Source organism: Diabrotica virgifera, chromosome 6 (genome assembly GCF_917563875.1).
Source record: "Diabrotica virgifera virgifera chromosome 6, PGI_DIABVI_V3a".
Classification (NCBI taxonomy): Eukaryota; Metazoa; Arthropoda; class Insecta; order Coleoptera; family Chrysomelidae; genus Diabrotica; species Diabrotica virgifera.
The window spans coordinates 109296979-109319888 of NC_065448.1; the positions used below are offsets into that span (position 1 = coordinate 109296979).

Here is a 22910-nt window from a genome sequence, read left to right on the forward strand (position 1 = left end):
AACAATACCTATACCTGAACATTATTTATTGTGATGTTTAAACCCGAACTGCCGTCAAAAATGTTTCTTCGTGGGCATCTATCCCGGGCGCGTATTTCCGTTTACGTGTTCATTTGAAGACAGTGCGGTTTTGAAATAGACACCGAAACGGGCGAAATAGTAATACATATTTAGTTCCAAAAAGGTGTTGATTTGAAAGAGCCTACCTGCGAAATGTGCACGGGTTTGTATGGAAACATGTGTCGTTGGAATGCTACAAGCAAGTGCTTAGACCTATGTCACTTCGTTACAAGTATGTACTGTTTATCAACTTTTCTTTGAGGGTTGTGTTGTTGTATATTTAAATCAATTTAAACGTGATGAAGCACTTTAAAAGTGGTTTTACTAATATCTCGCAAGATTTTGAAATTCTGTTGTTTGAACAAAACTCATTTGAAGAAAACAATAACTATAAGTGCAATGTTCAGTGTTCGTTGTCTTATACCTTAACTACAATGACATTTGTGCTTATATTATTAACAAATTTTCTGCAGAAACCAGAACAAATTGGATAATGAAGAGACGCTATCCTACACCTATAGGATTTGGGTTTCGCAAGATATATGTTTGTCAGCTAGCAGAAACGAACAAATCAAAAAACAAAATAGAAGGAACAACTAGAAACATCAATTGTAAGGCAAATATAAGTATTAAATTTTTGAAAGCAACAAGCAGTACTTTAAAAACCTGACCATTATTAAAAAGAGGTTTAAATTTTTAAATGTTGTGATATACATTAATTTCAATCATTCACATAGAGTAAATGTGGCTCAGTCTTTAAGTTTACTACGTTGCTGTGACGATACAAAACAGTTATTTATATCATATTATTTTGAAGCTGGCATGACAGTTGCAGCAATAAAAGTTGGAAATTTGTGAGAAAAATGTTTAATTGTGATGTTAGCTAATGCTCAAAAAAATCCTCTTGATCGTCAAGTAAGTTATTTGTATGAACAGTGGCGACTAAAAAATTATGGTAATAGTGACAGTAATATCTATTAGTACGTTCTTTAAAGGTAAAATATTGCAAAACCTCTAAATTTTAAAGAACCGCTTGGATTGACATGAAATTTGGCATACACATAGCTAACAAGTCAAAGAAAAAAAGTGATGTTGTGCCGATGTGTGCTTTTGCCCTGGGGTGGTTGTCACCCCCCGTTGGTGGTGAAAAAATACACGACCAAAGTAAGTCCAGAGGTGGATAAACTGACTAATTGTAAGTAACTTTTGTTCTATAGAGTTTTTTATTTAAATCAATATTTTTCGAGTTATTTGCCAGTGAATATGTTCATTTTTTTTTAAATAACCAGGCTTCTAGACAGTTTTTCGCAAATAACTCAAAAAGTAAGTATCTTGTCGAAAAAAACATTCTTAGCAAAAATATAGCCTGTAGAAAATTTAAAAAAAAATGGTGGATATATCACGTCTCTATACCTAGTAGAAACAGAGTTATAGCTAATGAAAAATAGGTTCACATTCGTCAAACTCCAAATGGACTACTTTAACGTGAAATAACCAAAAATGAAGCACATTTAGGGGAAAACTCATTACAACTTATTTAAAGTGTTTAAAAGAAGCTTCATTTTGGTTTTATAAAAAAAAATTTAAGCATCAAAAGTAAACAAGTTACGCTCAAAATAAAAGTCTCTTTTTTTTTTTGGTAAAAATATCGGGAAAATCACCTCCTAATTAGTATCTCAAATGTACTTAATCGTTACGACTTCACAAGTTTCTTGACTCGTGTATGTATTTTTTATATGATCTGTAAGTTTCATTGGTTCAAAGTCTTTATTTTTGAAAGGGCTGTAGTCAACAGGGGTTGAACGAGTCACTGATCACGAATGTATGCAAATTTAGAAACACCAAATCTTAAACAATTTTTGTCTTACAGAAAAACAAAAGAATGCAGGATATTCAGAAAAGCAATGCTGACTTTTTTTGCTTTTTGAGATTTTTGGTATCTCTAACAATTTTTAAGTTATTTTGAAAAAAATCATATTTTTCAAAATTAAAATTTTTGAAAATTTTACTTTGAAACCAAATTTTTTTAAAAATAAGCACTTTGAACCGATGAAACTTACAGATCATATAAACACAACATAAGTAAAATAATTTGTGGAGCGGTAACGACTAATTTCATTTAAGTTGCTAATTAGGGGGTGGTCTTCCCGATTTCTTTTGCCAAAACAAAAAGGGCCAACTTTATTTTGAGCGTAACGTGCTTAAATTGGACGCCAGAAACTTTTTATAAAAACAGAAATAAATCTTTTTTTAAACACTTAAAAAAGTTATAATAGGTTTTTTCCCAAAAAGTGCTTAATTTTTGGGATATTTCAGGTCGAAATATTCTATTTGGAATTTGGCGAATATGAACCTATTTTTCATTGGCTATAACTCTGGTTTTGCGAGGTCCAGAGACCTTACGTGTAAATACACTATTTTTTTACTTTTTTACAGGCTATATTTTTGCTAACAACGTTTTTTTCGGCAGAATACTTACTTTTTGAGTTATTTGCGAAAAACCGTCTAAAAATGTGGTCATTCTGTTGAAAAATGAACATATTCACTCGAAAATAACTTGAAAAGTGTTGACTTGGCGAAAAAGCTCTATAGAACAAAAGTTACTTAAAATTAGTCAGTTTATCCATTTCCGGACTTATTTTGGACATATATTTTTTCACATAACAGGGGGTGAAAGTCACCCCCAGGGCAAAAGCACACATCGGCACAATATTACTTTTTTTCTTTGACATGTAAGCTATGCGTATGCCAAATTTCATGTCAATTCAAGCGGTTCTTTAAAATTTAGAGCAAAAACCGTGAACGAATGTACTATATGGATATATTCGAAATTTTAAAAATAAAATAGATAGAACTTCTCGCACTCAACATTGGTTACAATAATGCAAAGAGTTTACTTAACTGGGTTAGCTGATGAAATGGTATTCATCGATATTACAAGTGGACCATGCGATCAAACTAACACGTGCGTAATTTTTATATTCGTGGCTATCTAAGGTTGGTGCATTACCTATAGCTGTAATTTTATATACAAGTCAATCACAGCATAATAAAATTATACTGATACTTTTCAAGCAGCTGGACAGTAATTTTTTAGCAGAAACTAAAATATGTTTTTAATAGAATACTATAAAGTTTTATTGTGCATTACTAAAAATGTAGACGTATCATAATAGTTTACTTCAATACAGGATATTTTTGGTACTACTTTGAGATTTTTGAAAATTTATAAAGAAATAATGAATGAAACTTTGGTAACAAAATTGTTTTGTTATACACGTTAACAATAACGTTAATATAACGTTATATACGTTAACAATATACAATTTAACACGTATTTGTGATAATTTAACGCGCGAAGTTCTTTTACAAACCGAATTTCAAAATTAAACATCTTGAAATGCACACGTGTTTGGAAGCATATAAGCTCCGCCGTTCCCGCGCCTATTTCAAAACTACCCTGTCTTGAAATGAACACGGAACCGTAAATACGCATCCCCGCCTTACGCGGACTATATAGTATCAATTAATCGATAACCATTCAAGAAAATAAACTGCCTTACATACAGCTTTAATCAAATTAATTGGCAAAAAATTACCAATCGAACGGAGATATTCAGAAAATTCAAATGAATTCAACGATTTTACAACCTCATATCAAAACTATTGATTACTCAGGTATTTCGAAACGTTTCCGCTTTAATTTACACACCGCTATCGCTATTTAACCATTTAAACGTCGACATAATCGCTTAAATATGTTCGCTCAGAACCAATTCCAAACAGTCGCCCAAGTAAGTAGATCGAAAGAATCTTACTCAAAGTTGAACAACTAATTGTATGTCATCGTCGGTTGAGCGAGCTCATGAGCTTGCGCCGTCCCTGGACCTCCCCCTATTCACGGGATTCGGTGATTGCAAGTCCGCAGACCACTCGCGTTAGTTCCAGGCAGACCGTGAATCTGAGAGCTTGGTGCGCGATTGTCTGTAAGTTGTGATCTGCGCGTGTTTCGGATTTGCGACTGTGAAAGTGAACCGATGAGTTTTCACGGAGAATATTTTCCCGGAAAAGGATATATGGACATTGTTTGAGGTGGCGGCTGTGGATTTTAGTTTATTTATTGTCTTTTTGAGAATTTAGAGTGATTTTTTTGTGATATGGTTATTTTGGGTAGAAGTTTAGTTCAACGATAAACCTGATTGATGACTGATTTTTACATGGTGCTGGAACCTAGTATGTTTCTAGTAAGTGTTTGTTTTTATCTTATTCCTTCAAAGTATCCCTTATAAAAATCTTTGAATTTAAATTATCCTTAACGGACACCGCACACATCTTATGGAAAATATAATGTGGCTCAAATTCAATAAAATTTATATGAATAGATTCGTTTCAAATTGACGGTCAATTCTTATCATTGCGCCAACTCTGTATTTTCAATAATAAGAGCAGACATTGATATAAATAAATCTGAAATCAAATGGGTACGTACATAAGTTAGAGAGAGAAAAAATATTTTAAAATACCCAAATTATCGGTATTCCATAAATCCGCGGATTAGTTTCACTAATCACTTAGGCCCAGCGGGGTTTAAGCTGTTTTGAATAGCACCCAGAGCAATAGTGATTGTAACTGACACATTTATGGACTCCAAAAATGTGATTTCGATAAACTTTAATTGCAATTTGCGCCGTAATTAATTATAATTAAGAGTTGGCGCAATGATAAGAATTGACCGTTAATTTAAAACGAATCTATTCATATAAATTTAATTGAATTTGAGTGACATTATATTTTCCATAAGATGTGTGCGGTGTCCTTTCTGGTAAACCCTTATACTAAACTCTAATATTATATTACATATTCTTACGAACACATGAATTTTCTTAAGCAAATTGTAACCATACCTACATATCTGCGATAACTGCAAAGCTTTGACACTATCGGCATATTTCGAATAAGCTGTAATTTCGATTGGGTAGATGGTCCGGGAATGTAATATTTTCTTTAACTTTTCTTCTCGTTTCTATTAAAGCCAAAGTCAAATTTTGCCAGTTCTGTAAATTACATGGAAATGACGCCAGACCAAATGTTTTTCTGTAGTAATACATATTTATATCTACCTACTTCTTTCATTTTATATATTTCTTTATCTGGATCTAATTCTTTCCTACATTGCGTCTTCTAGTTCCATAGCGTTCATAGCAGACGTGATAGATTTTAAATACATAATTTACTTTGCAGATGTTAGTTAATTACCTACAAACAATTTTTCTAAATATGCGAAAATGCGAACCAGTGTACCTACTTGTGCCATTCGTAGTACATACTTTGGTAAAACTGTTCCTGAGTCTTTGAATTTTTGGTTTCCAATAACCAATTGTGTTATTGTTTCTGAACACAAATAGCAGAAAACGGTGTCTGTATTATTTAATACTTATACGAATGTTCTTATGCCAGATTTGGAATGTTTTTATATAGATATCGGATAAATTATCGGGTAATACCTATTTTATTTGATTACTTTAAAATCAACCTCAAGAATTCGTGATATGGTTCATATTCTATATTTTCACCAACTTTTGTGTTTTTAGTAGGTAGGTACCTCTTGGTCTTCCGTATTTTGATTCTAATTTGATTTTGGTTCCCTATACGAATTTATACATTGATAACATAATATCATGAATGCATTGAAAATTTGATGATTGTATTCACTTATTCAGTTTCATAATTATTAGCTCTACTACTTTACCAAGTTACATAGTATGGGATTAAGCCATAACTTATTGTAATGAGAATTACATTTTTAAATAAGGTTTGACGTTTTGATTTCCACTCCGGTAATCGTTTTGAAAACGTTATTCAAAAATGTAATTTTCAATAAGATAAATTGTGGTTTAATCCCATATCAACATAATATTATTTATACCTTACACATTCCATAAGAAAAGTTTCAGAACTGCTTTAGTAGTTATACCTAGTTAAAAATAATCAAATTCTTGTTGCATATATTTATAATGTACATCAACGTAAAAACGTAGTCAATTCTTCATTTAAGAAATAAGTAGGTTGGTAAATAATATGGAAGAACTAGAATTAATTTCTATATGTTTGCATGCTTCTGAGTTTTGGGTTAAGATCTCATTTTGATCGTTTAACTAATAATACCTAATTATAAAAAATTATACTATTTTTCTTCATCCTTTATATTGTCTCTTAAATGAAGTTTCGTCATCTCTTAAGATGTAGTAAATCTTCTTTGAATGATTCAATGATTAAAAATATACTTAACCATCGAAGCTTTTTAGTCTACAGTTTACCATGATTTTTTATACCATCATATTTTATGCAAATAAAAATTTTCTCTCAAGAAATATAGATCTTGGAATGCATCTTCTTTTTAATTTATTTATTATTGGCAACTCAATTTTGAACCTTCGAAACTTGGAGTTTAAGAAAAGATATTTTTCTTAATGCCACAACCACGTTTCCCTAATCTATGTTTGTTTTGGTAATATTTTCCTATTTTCTAAAACACCTACTTTTAAAATAAAAGGATTTTTGATTTTTTTTTTTTTTTTTAGTTTAAAAAGGTGTTTTACGAAGCTGAGACACACTTTCTATTCGCTAACAAGGCCTATTCTTTCATTTTAGTAATTTTTGGGTTTGATTTGTTTTGTTTTAATTTAATTTAGTTTTCTCTTTATTTCGTTAATTTTTGGTCGTTAATCTTTACCAAATTAATAGTTTTATGAATTGCTATTAGTAGTTATCTATGTTTTATGGTATTTATTAATAGGTACACCATTTTGTAAAATTTGTATCTGTATAATCTGTACATTGTGGACGTACAGTCCCTGATTTCTGTAAAAATTTTATTTTGGCTTCTAAGTAGGCAATCATCGAAAAACAAATATCTAATAGTATATTTTTCTGCCATCATTATTTCTGCTTTTCTTTACATGTTGCATACTCAATAACGTACACAGAAACAGAAAAATATTGATAATAAACATTGATATTTATATAAATAAATATTTCTGAATATTTTCCACGAGTCTTTTTTTTGACATTTTCATTATTTTCTTCTTATATATTGAGTCAGTTTTGCAGCAAAAACAAGTAATATTCGAAATTCATTTAACAAAGGTTATAATTTTAACCCACAACGTCATTGGGTATGCAATCTCTCAATTTCATAGTTTTTATACTATAATAAAGATGCTAAATTAAATTACCTCGAGAACATAACATCGTTAGTATTTCAAGATTGGGTTTTTTCTGTGTTTTTTTTCAATTTTAAAGGATAATGCCGGCAGTCGTAGCTAACTACACTAACTTGTAATTTGTAGAATATTGTTGAATCAGTAGTACAAAAACAAAATTTTTGAATAAAAAATGATTTCATTTTAAAGAAACTGGTTGCTAAAAGTTTTGGCTATAAACAGCAATATGCATTTGATACTCTAGTAAAAAAAATCACGGTGTTGAGGTTACTTCGTCTTATTGTTTTTTCAATTCACGAAACCATTTTGCCAATAGCTAAAATATAGAGTGCGACGAAATCAAAGTACAGTCAAACCCGCTTATTAGAATACCTCTTATAGGAATATCCCGCTTTAAGGAATAGAAATATGAGGCCCTGAAACGTTTCTACTATCCACAAATGATCGGTTATTAGAATATCCCGTCTATAGGAATACTTTTGCTTAGCACGAAGGCTATTCCAATAAGCGGGTTCGACTGTATTGTACTCTCATAAATAATGCATATTTAGTTATCCCCAATAAATTCTACATATAAGTTAATATGGTCATTACCTATCCATGAATATATTCACTAATTTCATTAAGGCGAACTACTAACTATAATAATTATAGTTATAATAAATATAGTTATAATAAATATAGTTATCATATTATAGGGACAAGATCAAGAATTCGGTTTCCTCTTTATTTCTTTGCATTGTTTGTCATTAGTTTTTACCATAGGCATAAGATTACGAACGCACTAGTGGCTAAAGTGCATTTGTGTTTTATAATGTTTAGTAATAAGCATTGTTTTGTAAAATTTTGCAGCATTTCTTAATCTCTATTTTGAAACTAATTATAGTTTTGTTTGCTATTAAAACTGCTACTTTTGCAACATTATATTGTTTTTCTTTTTGAATAGGCAACCACCGAGTTGCTTTATCGACTTCTTCTGTATTTGCTTCGCCTTCAGTGAAGACAGGTGATAATTATAAAAATGAGAAAATTTTCATTGGTTTCATAGATTTACCTATCAATATTATTTATTTGTGAGGCATTTATAATTTTAAGTGTCTGTGATAAATTCAAATTTTAAAAATGCCGAGACTACATGTTTTTATTACTTTAAATGTCCAGAGGTGCTTACTATAATATAGCAGCATGAAGTAGGCATTTTATCATTCAATACCGAGTACCTATTAGATACAGAATGCCACAAAAAAGTTTTTCGCCGCATCACCATTTTTCTAATATATTTTAGCATGTATCTCAGTTTCCAACGTAACTCGTTACCTATTAATTTTCCGGAGTATCATTTTTTTTAATAATTAGATTTCGTAATAGTTTTGACTCTCTTGCAGAAAAATTGTATATTACGGTTTGATTTTATTTTCTTGGCTCTAATTTTGTCCAAATTTTTTGCTTTTTATTCCGATTCTACGATTCTTCTTATGGTACCATCTTCATTGCAGGTTGGTAACAACCTAAGCGAAGGAATGCCTATTTTGTGCAGCTCGCAATCGTGAACGTGAATCAAAACCAGGCCATTCCATAAAAATGTTTGCCCCTTGTCAGCCTCTTTTGCCTTTTATTATTAAGCATTTGAAGAAGCACATTCATTGCATGCATGATCCAAACAGGGTTATTTTAGATTCTTCTATGAATCCAATACTTGGTGGTCTATTTTATTTCAATTTAGCTCTTTGCCTGTATCGTTGTCATTATGTCATATTATGATCATACTGTTGTATGCCGACTACTTCCGACCTGTATGTCGAAAGGTCATCAAAATAATTTAAAATATATATTTTTGATCATAATAATTACCGATATGTTATATCAATCATAAAATTAAAAAAATAGCACCACAAAATTATTTTTCCTTTTCTCTATCTATTGGAGATGAGGAAACTTTAAAAATAATTGTAATGTTAGTAACAAACGCAGTTTATAAATTAAATTTATGTTATGCTTGTATAAGAAAATATGTTAAAAATGTATGAGTATGCTATATAACGGAACTTTGTTGGATTTTCCAAGGACTCCTCACAATTTTACGTGCTTCCCTTTTTTTAATAAACTGAATAACAGTTATTTATCAAATATTTTTTATGCCGGAAATTGTCCTAATGGTTGAGTTTGTAGCTTTTCTGTTGCTTGTTGCCGTTTTTTTCTGTTTCCTTTTTGATATTTCTTAGTTTTTTACTATGTTGTAATGTAAGCAGAGTTTTGAAATTCTTTCACTATTTTTAAAAAAATGTTTATCTAATTTTTATAAATGATAGTAGTATACCTGCAATGTTAGTAGTAGTTGGCAAATAATAATTGTAGTTCCATAAAATTGTAAAAATTTATATCAATTTTAACTATTATTTTGCTCCATGAACTTTTGGGTAAATCTCAAAAGTAACCGGACACTAAGTTTGTTTTAAATAAAATAAAAAGTATTAAAAAAACGTTAAATCCAATAAACTATTTTTATGGTATGTTAAATAGAAAACAATGAAATAAAAAACAAATTCTAAAATATTGACTAATGTACCTATTTATTTAACAACAAATAAAAATTTCTATTTTTTTTTAGATATTTTTAGGAGTTAGATATTTTTCAAATCAAAATTATAAACTATTCTTAAAGTCGTGTATTTTCTCCTAGAGCCTCCACTAGTTTATTATAACACTACCACATTTTCAAACTCATCATAATTTTGCCTAAGTACCATTCCGAAGTTGTCCCACAGAAAATGCTCTATGCTCTATAGGGTTAAGATCTTGACTTATAGGATGCCATGTTAGTAATTGAATAACAATATCTGTAAAGTATTGCATCATTTTTCTGTTTATATGCTGCCGAGCATTATCATTCGTTAGGCGAAATTTTTCACCTACAAAATGCATATAAAAATATTACATGTTCTTTAGACATTCCCTAATATAAGCACATAAGATGATAAATTGTGTTCGCTTAATCTTCGATGTTCGATCTACCAGTTTCCTAGTTAAAACTGTATCAGTAACTGACCACTCTCGAAGCACTTGAAGTCTAAAGAAACCGATCTTCACAGCCTTTGTGGATCTTGGTCTTCCCTGTACAGGTCTTTTTGAGTAAGAACCAGTTTCTCGAGATCTTTTTAAAGCATCGGATATTGTATTTTGCGGAAGGCCAAGTATATTTTCGATATCGAATGGAAATCCCATCATAATTAAAGGCAACAGCTTGCGCTACTTGATTTTTCCTCATTACAAATTATTCTTTGATATTCACAACACTTTTCATTCCCGAAAAAGCAGCCAACATACACCAAAGGAAATGCAATCAATTTAATAAGCATTATTTTAAATAACTATTTGATTTATCGGGGGCACCTTAACATTTTTTTCTTTTCTCCAATTGTTTATAATTACAAACAAATGGACAAAAGCAATTAATATTTTAATAAGTGTATTTTATTATTAAACAGCGCAATTCAATAAAACTAAAAGGAAAAATTTATAAAATTTGACGTGTGTGGTTACTTTTGTTGGTCAGTGTTATATTATAGCCGTATCTTTTTAGCAAGTCGCTTAACTTGTACTTTTCGGTATATTAGTAATATGTGCAGCATTCACTTGTCTGCAGTCATCGCTACTCCATATGCCACAATTTTTCTATGAACTTCCCTATGCATACCATTTAATAGCATACTTAGTCAAAGGATAAAAAATATTGTATCGGAAAAACATTTAGCACGCTTTTTTTTTCTCCACTTCGAAACCTATTATTTAGAAAAAACTAAACTTTTACGTTTTTGTTTAACGTTTATCATTCACCATATGCTAGTATTCCTGTCGGTAATTAATGTATTTTTGAGTTTCTAGATTTTGCTTCACAAAAATCAAATAAACAGGATCAAAAACATTACCAAATTTGTTGTTAATACGATACTTACATGAATATTAGGGCCAAATATAAAAAAGTAAATTTACCTACATGAAAACTCAGTACCTATTACATTTTGATGATTATCATAATGGACTTATAAGCTTTAATTTTGAAACTTACAAGCAGCTCATTTTACAAGCAGTATTAATTTCGTAAAGGGAGATTCTTTAATAGAAAGAGAAGTGATAGAACGTTGGTATCGATTATAGGTTATAGGAAATATTTTTCGATTTTTTTTTTCGATTTTATGTGTATAAGTAGTATTCAAATACTGTAGCTACCTACCTTTTTTATTTATTATTTTTCTGTATGTAGGTAAATAATGATAATTTTATCAATATCTTGATGGATCGACAGAATTCAGCTGTTTATGATCTTGTACTCGCGTGTAGGGCATCAATTTTTCGAAAACAGGTTGATTTTGAGCCATGACTTGAGGATCAATTTATGCAGTTTAGTATCTGTATTCTTAAAATAATGGGTATTATCCATTGATTGGAACACAAACTAGATCTAAATCAGTGGATAGGTGGACATAAGCAGATGCTTTCTAGGTGGTGCGCCAAAGTTATTGAACAATGTTTCTTGTGTCAGTAAACTTTATAAACATTTTTGAATGATTTTATAGTTACCTACCTATAATATATGGTAAAATAAAATATAATTTAAAATTAGATATAGGTAAAATAAAAATACCTTTATTTCATATTTCACATTAATAAAGAATTGTTTTTCTCTAAAAATGATCAAAGCACTAAAAATCAAATATGGGAACTATTAATGATATATCTAACAAGCAATTTATTTAACTAAGTAAATAATTATAAGTGATAATTATAAATTAAACAAATTAATTTTAAAATATGTAGTCAGAAGCTGTCCGATATGTTAGAGCAGTAAATTTGAAGCATGTTTGCGGTTGTTACTTATATGGGTAATTACGAACATGTCTGTAAATTCAATGAAAAATAATATATTATGTATAGTACGAGACACCATAAATGTTTTGACCAAATATTCCGGAAATGCTCCATATTGTATGCTAAAAATGAGTAGTTACATCGATCTCTCTAATTTTTTAAAAGATATCTATCTTTTTTTATGTCAGTGTGTTACTTGTTGCCCGTGATATTTAATCTGTATTTAAATGCCGTCCTTCAGTCCCTTTCGTTATCATAAGATGCTGCCACATATATATCTCCCTAATGTTTACCTAAAGTATTTAACTGTGTGCTTATTTGTTTATGTCACCTTTCAAATAATAAAGTAGTTCCTTTCAAATGTGGCAAAAATAAATACATAATATAAAACTATCTATATTAACTCAAGGTATTATACAGATTTTTTATAGTGATATTAAGTATTTTTCTTTAACCGGTTAAGTCGCCATAATACCTATGTAGGCAGACGTTCATTATTTTTACACCCACTACATGGCTTTTTTGTTATAAAAATTACTCTTTAATTGCAGGGTCCGGTTGAGTACTGAGAGGTTTTTTTCAGTGTTGTCTGAAATAAGTATATTGTTATCTACGACCTTCTTAAGTTGATAAATACTTGTTTTTACAAGTATCATGCAAGGTCTTAAATCACGGAAAGTAGTTAGGTCAAACCACTGATATGACAGAAGGGATAACATAAATTGACAGTCTTTTGTCTACATATATCGGATAACCACATTTGTCCTCTGTTCTCTATTGCTTTTGATTAATTAATCTTCTACATTTTGTTACTTATATGCCCAGTCCTAACATATTATAGTTCAGAGACTTCCATTCTAAAAAATATTAATGAACACATGTTAGGATATTTTAAAAAAAAGTACTATGACGAATATATGGAGCGAGCGGTGAATGACAATAGAGTGGGAAAAATACGATACACTTTCTTACTTTATAGAATACAGGTACCAGGAACCAGCTAGAGCAAAACGTACTTAAAATAGGAAGAAATAATACTACTACAAACGGACAATAACATCAAAATTAAAACATCAAAATGGGTACAAGTTGTTTTTTACTGTTCACATTTCAAAAAGTTTTTTTTTATTTTGATGTTGCCTGACAAACTTTTATAAATCTTTAATAAGTGAAAGAGAATACATACTGAAAGAAGAGCAACATCTGGGGATACATTTTGATAAAGTCAAATACCTACCAAAAGATAACTGGGTACATCTTTAATCGTAGTTAATGAAAATGTAGACACTAAAACATCAGATGTAATAAACGAAGCCTACAGGAATAGTGAATGGAAGGAGTCCCGGATAGGATGGAATGCCATAAAAATTACTGACATGTGGATAAAAAAGTTTTGGTAAAATTGCTTTAGAATTCCAGGGATATAAACTTATTGAATGCCGCAATAAAACTTATAACTAAGAATAAAAGTGGCTAGTTAGCAGTTCTGATAAAATTGGTACCAAAGAAGGCCTAGGCCTAAATAACGTATGAAATAAAAAATAAAATTTAGCTTTATCTATCGTGACTGAAAGGATCAAGCAATCCAAAGCCCTTAAAAAAATTTAGCGGTGATTAATTTTTCCGTAAATAAAAAGATATATTGCCTTCATTTTAAAGATATTATTTCATGTTTATATATGTAATATACTGCTTTTAACATACTTTGGTAATTTATGTTTAATATTGTATTTCACGATTTCTAGTTATTGGTAATAAATAAACAATAAATTATATTTATTACTCACAAACTGATGATCGTCTCACTCTTTTAAGAGCACTTAAAATATTTATATTAATTAAATGTTACTAAACCTGAAAAAGTAATAAATTGCAAGCATAAATACATAAAAAATATACATGGTATCCCATTTAAAATTATCTGCTTCAAAATAGCTGTAAAAATATTCGTTTAGATGTTACTCGTTTTTGAAGTACGGCATATTTATTAAATACCTGGAGGTTTTTATATCATAAGTTAGTTAGTAAACAAAGTGATAATTAAAATTTGCCCGTGACTTACAGCATAATTAAACAACAGCTTGGCTCATTATGTTACGCCACCTACGCTAAAATAAGTTTAACTACAATTTTGGGTCTTTTTTAGGCTAAAATTCTCAATGAAACTATATGTTATAAATCTGTCTGTATTCTTAGTATCCATTATCTAATTACTAATAAAATATAATAAATTAACTGCTTTTACTTTGTTTCATAAAATTCATGATTCATTCTAACAAAATAATAATTCTACCAAAATGTGCATATGATATTTTCTGATGACTTAAAAGCAACTAGTATTAGCAACTGTATTTTAAAAATCAACAATACACATCTATTGTAAAACTGAACCACACATATTGCAAAAATACTATTCTACCTCATCCAATATTTTCGTATAAGGGGGCGTTCAAGTATTACGTAACGCAGTTAGGGGCGAGGGGGTCTTGTAAAACGTTACGGCGCATTGTTTTTTAACTTAAATAAAAAAAACTACGGAATCAAAATCTCCCTACTTTCGTTTATTTTTTACGGTGAACCCCTGGATTGTACCTTCATTTAGCTGCAAATGGAAACTTGCGTGTTACGTAACGTTTAGGCAGGGGAAGGGGGTACAGAAAAACGTTACGGTGCGTTAAATGGGGGAGGGGGGGTCAAAAATCTTCAAAAATTGCGTTACGTCATACTTGAACGCTCCCTAAGAACTACTATAATTTCTAACAAGCAATGTATGAATGATTGTACGGATCACATAAAACTCACAAAAAATAATGACGCGTCTTCGCTAAACGTCCCGTAGATCCTCTTTCTCCTATTTTGGACACCCATATAAAAACGGTTGTGGATTTGGGTAAGCTCTAAAGGTAACCTCATAATATATTTGAAGACAAAATGAAAAACAATCCACGAATGTATCATATTAGTCTTTAATATAGAGTTTTTTCTTTACTAGTATCTAAAATATCGGAATGGGACGTTTCGATGCCGCCGGTTCATCGCTGGCCGTTTCGATGCCGCCGGTTCATCGCCAGTCCATTTAATCGCCGTCATATCTCGCATTTCTTAGAATTCCTAATTAATACTAAAAATAACTAATAATTGTAACTGTCGAAAATTCGGAAATATATCAGATAGCGATTAATTGACTGGCGATGAATCGGCCGGCATCGGCATCGAACTGGCGGCATCGAAACGGCGGCGATGAAACGTCCTAGACCCCTAAAATATGTACCTTCATAGGCATATCAGAAATTCATACCATCCAATATTATCGTTCCTGTATTACTTTGTTGTTTATCTTCTTAAATACATTTCTATATTCTCCATTTGCACTTATCTTTTAGTGAATTGTATACGTTTAACTATTGTAGATCACCATAAACGTTTTAGTCCCAAAGTGTAGTGTTTTATAATTATATTAATTATATGTGTACGTCTTTCATCAATGGCGTTATTAAGTTCGCAAGTATATTTTCTATTATACAGTGACCTATTTGTTGAAACAAGTAGTTCCTTACATTCCCACTAATGTGTAAACAGCTTCACAATTCTGTATTCTAAAATCTGACATGCAATATTTTATAATCCGAAGTCCCGTGCAAAAATATCGTAGCAAAAAATTCTGCCGGCATATAAATATGCCAAAAGTTTTAAACCTGTGCAAAATAATTTAAACCAATTCTCTGTTCTCTTATCGAAAGGATAACCAAATAGAAAACCGTATAGCGAAGTTGATAATAATAAATCAATAAACTCATAACTATTATTGTTAAAAATAGAAACATATATTTCAAAACTAGTTAAAATAACTTTCACATATCCCATAATTATTCTTAAGAAAACTGATTTATCTCCTTGTCTTGTTTTAATATTCCTTAATATACGTTGATACAAATGAGTAGCCACTGGGTAAGAAGTTCGAACGAGCGCAACAAATAATATAATCTCAGTATTCATAATAGAGGTGGGTCAGTCCATAACAACTGATCGTTCAGTAAAAACACGAAGGAACCGAAGGAGTGTATGAAACACATAATTATCACGAATTTACCAGGTATAAACTCTTATTCAACATAATAATATAAGATATTCGTTTATATGGATCCAAACAAATGGGAAGATAGATGGAGTCGTCGATGCATGTCAAGACTTTCAAGAACATACTGTCAGTATATGTTCATGTCATTCTGATTATTATTTACCGAGGCGCTACTTTTTTATTTTTATAAACAGTGGATTTAAAACAATTTCGTCCACAGTGAGCAACGGCTCAAAAATTTTACTGTCCCATTGATTACAAACACTAAGCGATGGTTTGCTGAATTCAAACACGGTCGTACCGACACCAATGATGCTGAATCTTCGGAATGCCAAATGATGCAGTTATTCTCGAAATTATCGAAAAGATGCTAAAAATTGTTATGGAAAACCACAAACTGAAGTTGCAAAAGATGCAAGACACTGCAAAATTATCAAAAGTTAACATCCTGACTATTATACATTAACATTTAGGTATGAGAAAGCTCTTTTCCAAAAGGATGCAGCGTTTTCTCACCCCAGATCAAAAACGACAACGAATTGATGAATCTCTGCACTGTTTGAACATGTTTGAACGGAATAAGTCGGAGTTTTTGCGTCGGTATTTTATAATGGATGAAACATGGATCCATCACTTTTACTCTGGATCAATTCGGCAGTTATCTGAGTAGACAGCATCCTGCGAAAGCCGTCCAAAGCGACCAAAGATGCAACAAACCGCTGGAAATATTTTGGCCTCTGGATTTTGGGACCCAAAAGAAATTATTTTCATTGACTATTTAACACATAGATAATCAATGAACTGTGACAACTATATTCGTTTATTATAGCGTTTTAAGTCAGAAATTTCAAAGAAACGGCCTCATTTGTTGAAATGCAAGAAAAAATTGTTGTTTCACCATGACAAAACACCAAAGTCGATGAAAAAGATGGCAGAAATTGGGCTTTGAATTACTGCTAAACCCACTGTGTAGTGCAGATGTTGCCCCCAGCGATTACCACCTTTGTTTCTATCTAAAGAAAATGCTCCGTGGCAAGAGGTATCGCTCCGATGGGGAAGTAATCGCTGAAACTGAAGCCTACTTTGAAGGAAAAAATAAATCATTTTACAAGAGTGGCATCGAAAAATTAGAAAAGCGTTGGAATGATTGTATCACCGCTAAAGAAGATTATTTTGATGAATAAAGGATCATTTTTTGCAAAAAAAAAATGTTTTACTAGTTAGGCCCGGGACTTTTTGACCGGTAACAAATTTTTTGCACTCGAAAATGGCTAGTTTAAAATTCCTCTTTTAAAGAAAGTGTTCTACAGCAAAATCGATTTAGGGTCAATATCGAAGAATTGGATTATTAAAAGGAACGGTTTCACCCAGTTCTAATCCTGAATATAAAATATTTAAAAAAACACATTCAGGTAATAAATAGGTACCAGATCTTTCCTGCCTTATTGTCGGCGCAGGTTCGTGTTTCTTAATGTTTGGTTAATATACATTGTGTCTCCAATATGCCTATTATTAGAATAATATTAGTATATTATATAATGCATCATTACTGTACTTATGCTTTTATTATGTAATAAGAATATTTCTGAGTTTAGTTTTATTACTCATGATATCACCTTTTCAATATATTTAATGGTGTAATAGGAATTTATCTGTGTATATATGACAGCAGAAACTATATTTTATGACAAGTTTTACCTTGTTTAAGTTCATTACGACATAAAGCTTTAGTTCTAATTATTTAAGAAGCATATTAAAGATATACTTGCTTAGAAAATATGAATTATGACTATGAAAAATTAATTATTGTTTCAAAATACAAGGTGAATAAAAGTGTATTTCCTTCTGATTCACTTTTGACCGAAATCCATATAAAATTCTGTTATAGATCCTTACTTATAGGTTTGAAAAATGTTTCAGAAAATACTATAAAAATTATTTAATAATTGCATTTAAAATTGTCTGCATCAAGACTGTTTGAACGAAAATACTCTTATACAGAGGAGCAAAATCAAAAAAATGAGTCTTAAAAAACTTCCATATCAGTCCTCTAGCTTGAACTTCCTGAGCGGTTGATCTTTTTGATTCCATAGTACTCAAGGGCCAAGTGGAGTTCTTACCAGGTCAGCTCTCCGGTCTGAACTAGGTTCTCTGTTCTCGGTTCTATCTCCAGTGCGCATCGATGGTAGTGGTAGGTTTTCGGTGGGAGCTCGTACGTACAGAGAGCAGTAAACGCTGGAAATACCATCGTTAGAGGGATTATTATATTATAAATTTGGTTTTAAGTAGTAGTTTTTTATGCGAATTTCTGCAATGAGATTATCGAATATTAAAATATTATAACCATTGATTTCTAATATTGATCATGTCTTATGAATAGACTTTGAACAACGCGGGAGATATCCACATACTTGCCTGACGTCCCTTTTGTTTTTATTTTGTCTGTTAAGAAGTTATTTATGCGTAATGTAGCTTTTCCTTCTTAATAAAGATTATTATTTATTATTCGGATATTTCTTGTGTCATTGTTTTTATTTCTAATTTATTGTAATTCAGAAAACGAACATAATATACGTCTTGGTTTACATCTCGACAACGCTATATTAAACTAATAAATTTGTTTTCATTTTGTTTAAATTTAGAAATGTTTATTTCTATATCCTACTTAGTCCATTAAAATGTTACAATTAGGTTGCATTTCTTAGAGGAGTCAATTTTATTTTTTTTTAATGTGTAGGGGGGTTCAGTAGAAGCTTAAGTTCCAGTTTTCGGGGTCGCCACCCTTGTCCCCCGGCTGCCATATTGGAAAAAGGGGTGCAAAGGGTTTTCGCGCTGTATCTTCTAAACTAGCAATTCTACAGAAAATTTAATTACACATAAAATGTGTCAAATTAAATTTTCTACAATTTTATATCTATTACTTTTTATCGTCAAGTGACCAACAAAAAAGTTATAAATAAAAATATGAGAAAATTTTGTAAGAAGTTTCCTTTTGGAGGTTATAACTTTTTTTCCGTTCATTTCACAATAAAATAACATCATAGCGATTTTGTAGAGGATTTTTTAATGAACAATTTTCGCAATGAAGTTGTTTAATTTTATTTATTATCTAGGTTTTACAGCGCTCCAATCTTGACCAGATTCTCGAATTCTCATAGGAATACAATAAAAAAAAATACTTTTCTATCTATACAGGGTGTTTCATTAATAATTGTCCATATAGTAACTGGAGAAATCTTAGCACAAAGTACGAAGATTTAACCTAAAACACTTAAATAAAATGTGGTTCCTTACTGAGTTACAGGGTGTTTTATCTAAAAATTTAAAAATTATTTTTGCTCGGAATTTTAAAACTGTTCGACATATCATTTTCATACTTGGCAGGAAGTATAGGTACGGTACAAGCTACTAAATTATGTTAAACAAACGTTTCTGCATATTACCAGAGGCGTACGACGGGGGAAAGTGAATGGTTGACCCTTTCCAAATTCTACGCCACTGACGGAATTGCTATTCTAGTTCAATTTTTGGATTCTCCAATACTTTCTATGAAAATAATATACTCTTCATTCGTAACGATAAAATCATTAGTTTTCGAGATCTTTGAAGTTAAAAATTAAATGACACATGATTATTTTGATTAATGTATTGTGTTACGTCATTTTTAATTTGAAATATCTCGAAAACTAATCATTTTATCGTTGTGAATGAAGAATATATTATTTACATAAGAAGTATTAAAATATTAAAAAATTACACTAAAATAGCAATTTCGTCAGCGGCGTAGAATTTGGGAAGGGTCAACCAGACACTATCCCCTGCCGTACGTCTCTGGTAGTATCTAAAAACGTTTATTTATCTTAATTTAGTAGGGTGTACAGTACCTACACTTTCTACCAAGTATGATAAGGATACGCCAAATACTTTTAAAGTACTGGATACAAATAATTTTTAAATTTTGATCATATATGAATCATATCATAAATTAATCAAAATAACTGTGCCGTTTCATATTTAACTTCAAATATCTTGAAAACTAATGACTTTATCGTTACCAATGAGGAGTATATTATTTACGTAGAAAGTATTGGGGAATCTAAAAATGGCACTAAAATAGTATTTCCTGCAGTGGCGTAGAATTTGAGAAGGGTCAACCATTCACTATCCCCAGTCATACGCCTCTGGTAGTAGCTAGAAACGTTTGTTTATCATAATTTAGTAGAGTGTATTGTATTCGCACTTTCTGCAAAGTATGAAAAGGGTACGTCAAATAGTTTTAAAATGCTGAACAAAAATATTTTTTAAATTTTTAGATAAAACACCCTGTAACTCAGAAAGGAACTACATTTTATTTAAGTGTTTTAAGTTAAATCTTCGTATTTTGTGCTAAGGTTTCTTCAGTTACTATATGGACAATTATTAATGAAACACCCTGTATAAATATTAGTCGAGCGGCAGCAATCTTTATGCCGACCACGAAAATCAAATTTAAGCTGAATGACCAATTTTAGTCTATTTTTATGTTTTCGAGGTCGCTGAATCCGAATATGAAATTTATTTTTATCTAGATTTGGTGGAACATGTTCAAAAATCAAATTTTATACAAGAATGCCGAAAATCAATTTTGATGATGTTTCAAATTTACCTCGCTGTGTCTTTGGTCGCTGTAAATATTTTCTTTTGAAAATTTTACTGTTTAATCTCTGAAGTATGTAGACAACAATATGATTTGTCCTAAATATTTAAACACATTAAAAAAGGAGTTGTTAGTTTTTAAACATTTTGTCATCATATTTCGTTAGTTTCATATTTACTTAAAAAAGTTGAGTATGGGCCATTTCACGAATAGTCCTGTCGCCAGGGGGGGTACAACGGCCTCCTTAATTCAGATGGACTTACCCAAGTTTTTTTTATATATTTTGATCCGCAGAATACGAATTTTTTGGGTAACAGTTGATCCGGATGTCGATAAGATTGTTATAGACAAAGAACTTGAGGAATTACATAACAGCGATTTCTCGCAAAACGAAATATCTTTTTGTATTTTTTGGGTCATTTTAAGTAAAAAATATTCCTACAAGTTTTTTCGTAGAATGCATAGTTTTCGAGATAACCGCGGTTGAACTTTCAAAAAATCGAAAAATTGTAATTTTTGAACCCGAATAACTTTTGATTAAAAAATAAAGTAGCAATTCTGCTTACCGCATTTGAAAGTTTAAGTCAAATTATATCGGTTTTGATTATTTGCATTGCTACAAATTTATTATTTTATTGTTAAACAAAGTTATAAAGACCTAGTATGTGAGTGATGTTTTCAATGATTTCTCATTTAAAATCGAACGAGTAGGTAGAGTAGCTATAAGTGCAAGCGAGGCAATTTCTACGTAGCATGCGTTAAAACGCATGTATTAGGTACGGGAAACACTATGTACTTATAGATTTGTTTAAAAATAAAAAAAATTATTTTTAGCAATTCAAATAATCAAAACCGATATAATTTGACTTAAACTTTCAAATGCGGTAAGCAGAATTGCTACTTTATTTTTTAATCAAAAGTTATTCGGGTTCAAAAATTGCAATTTTTCGATTTTTTTAAAGTTCAACCGCGGTTATCTCGAAAACTATGCATTCTACGAAAAAACTTGTAGGAATATTTTTTGCTTAAAATGGCCCAAAAAATACAAAAAGATGTTTTGTTTTGCGAGAAATCGCTGTTATGTAATTCCTCAAGTTCTTTGTCTATAACAATCTTATCGACATCCGGATCAACTGTTACCCAAAAAATTCGTATTCTACGGGTCAAAATATATAAAAAAAAACTTGGGTAAGTCCATCTGAATTAAAGAGGCCGTTGTACCCCCCCTGGCGACAGGACTAGAACATATTATGCCTGTTTTGGATTACTTCGACAACGAACATTTTACTGTGCAACATAAGAAGTACGAAAGTAAATGGCGCTAATAATTATTCCAATAAACAACAATGTAATTTGCAATTTACTTTCGTTCTTCTTATTTTGCACAGTAAAGTATTCGTTATCGAAGTAATCCAAAACAGGCGTATGTTCGTGGAATAGGGTATAACAAACTTTTTAGTTTATAAGTTTAACCAACACAACAATAAAATATAATTCATGAAGAAGTTTTTTGGAAAATTTTAAGTCAAAATATACAATAGGAAAAAAAGTTATGTTACTTCATAAACAAGCGGCACACCCCAAATAACGCTTATATCTCGAGATCCTGACCACGGTGTGGTGAATGGCTAATTTTGATCATACTTTATGATTTTGATAACAAAAATTCGTTTTTTGCTCTTCTTAAGAATTTTGCAATATGCGGTTGCGTCATTCTTCTTCTGAACCGGCGAATTTGTCCTCAAACAACTTCTTATGCCGTTTCTATATATGCTTCGGGTTATAAGTTTTATAGTGGGGAGAAAGGTCAAAAACAGATTAATAATAGCATAGGAATGTTAAAATCATAATAAATTGTATGAATAAAAAATATATATAGATAGAAAAGTAAGCCTAACTTTTGTTTTTATTTTATCCCTATGAGCATTCGAGAATCTGGTCAAGTTTGGAGCGCTGTAACACCTATATAAATAAATAGAATTAAACAAATTTATAGTGAAAATTGTTCGCTGAAAAACCCTCTACAAAATTGCTATGATGTTATTTT

The 22910-nt window shown here is 30.7% G+C and overlaps 1 protein-coding gene across 1 annotated transcript in view; it reads left to right on the forward strand.

The window, feature by feature from the left end:
• Positions 1–4000: 4000 nt before the first annotated feature.
• LOC114327944 (Krueppel-like factor 5) overlaps positions 4001–22910 on the forward strand; it is a 209219-nt gene continuing 190309 nt past the window's right edge. Inside the window, exon 1 of the mRNA XM_028276667.2 lies at positions 4001–4304. Within this exon, the coding sequence (XP_028132468.1) occupies positions 4263–4304 (42 nt within the window). The 5' untranslated portion in view covers positions 4001–4262. The remainder of the gene's footprint in view (positions 4305–22910) is intronic.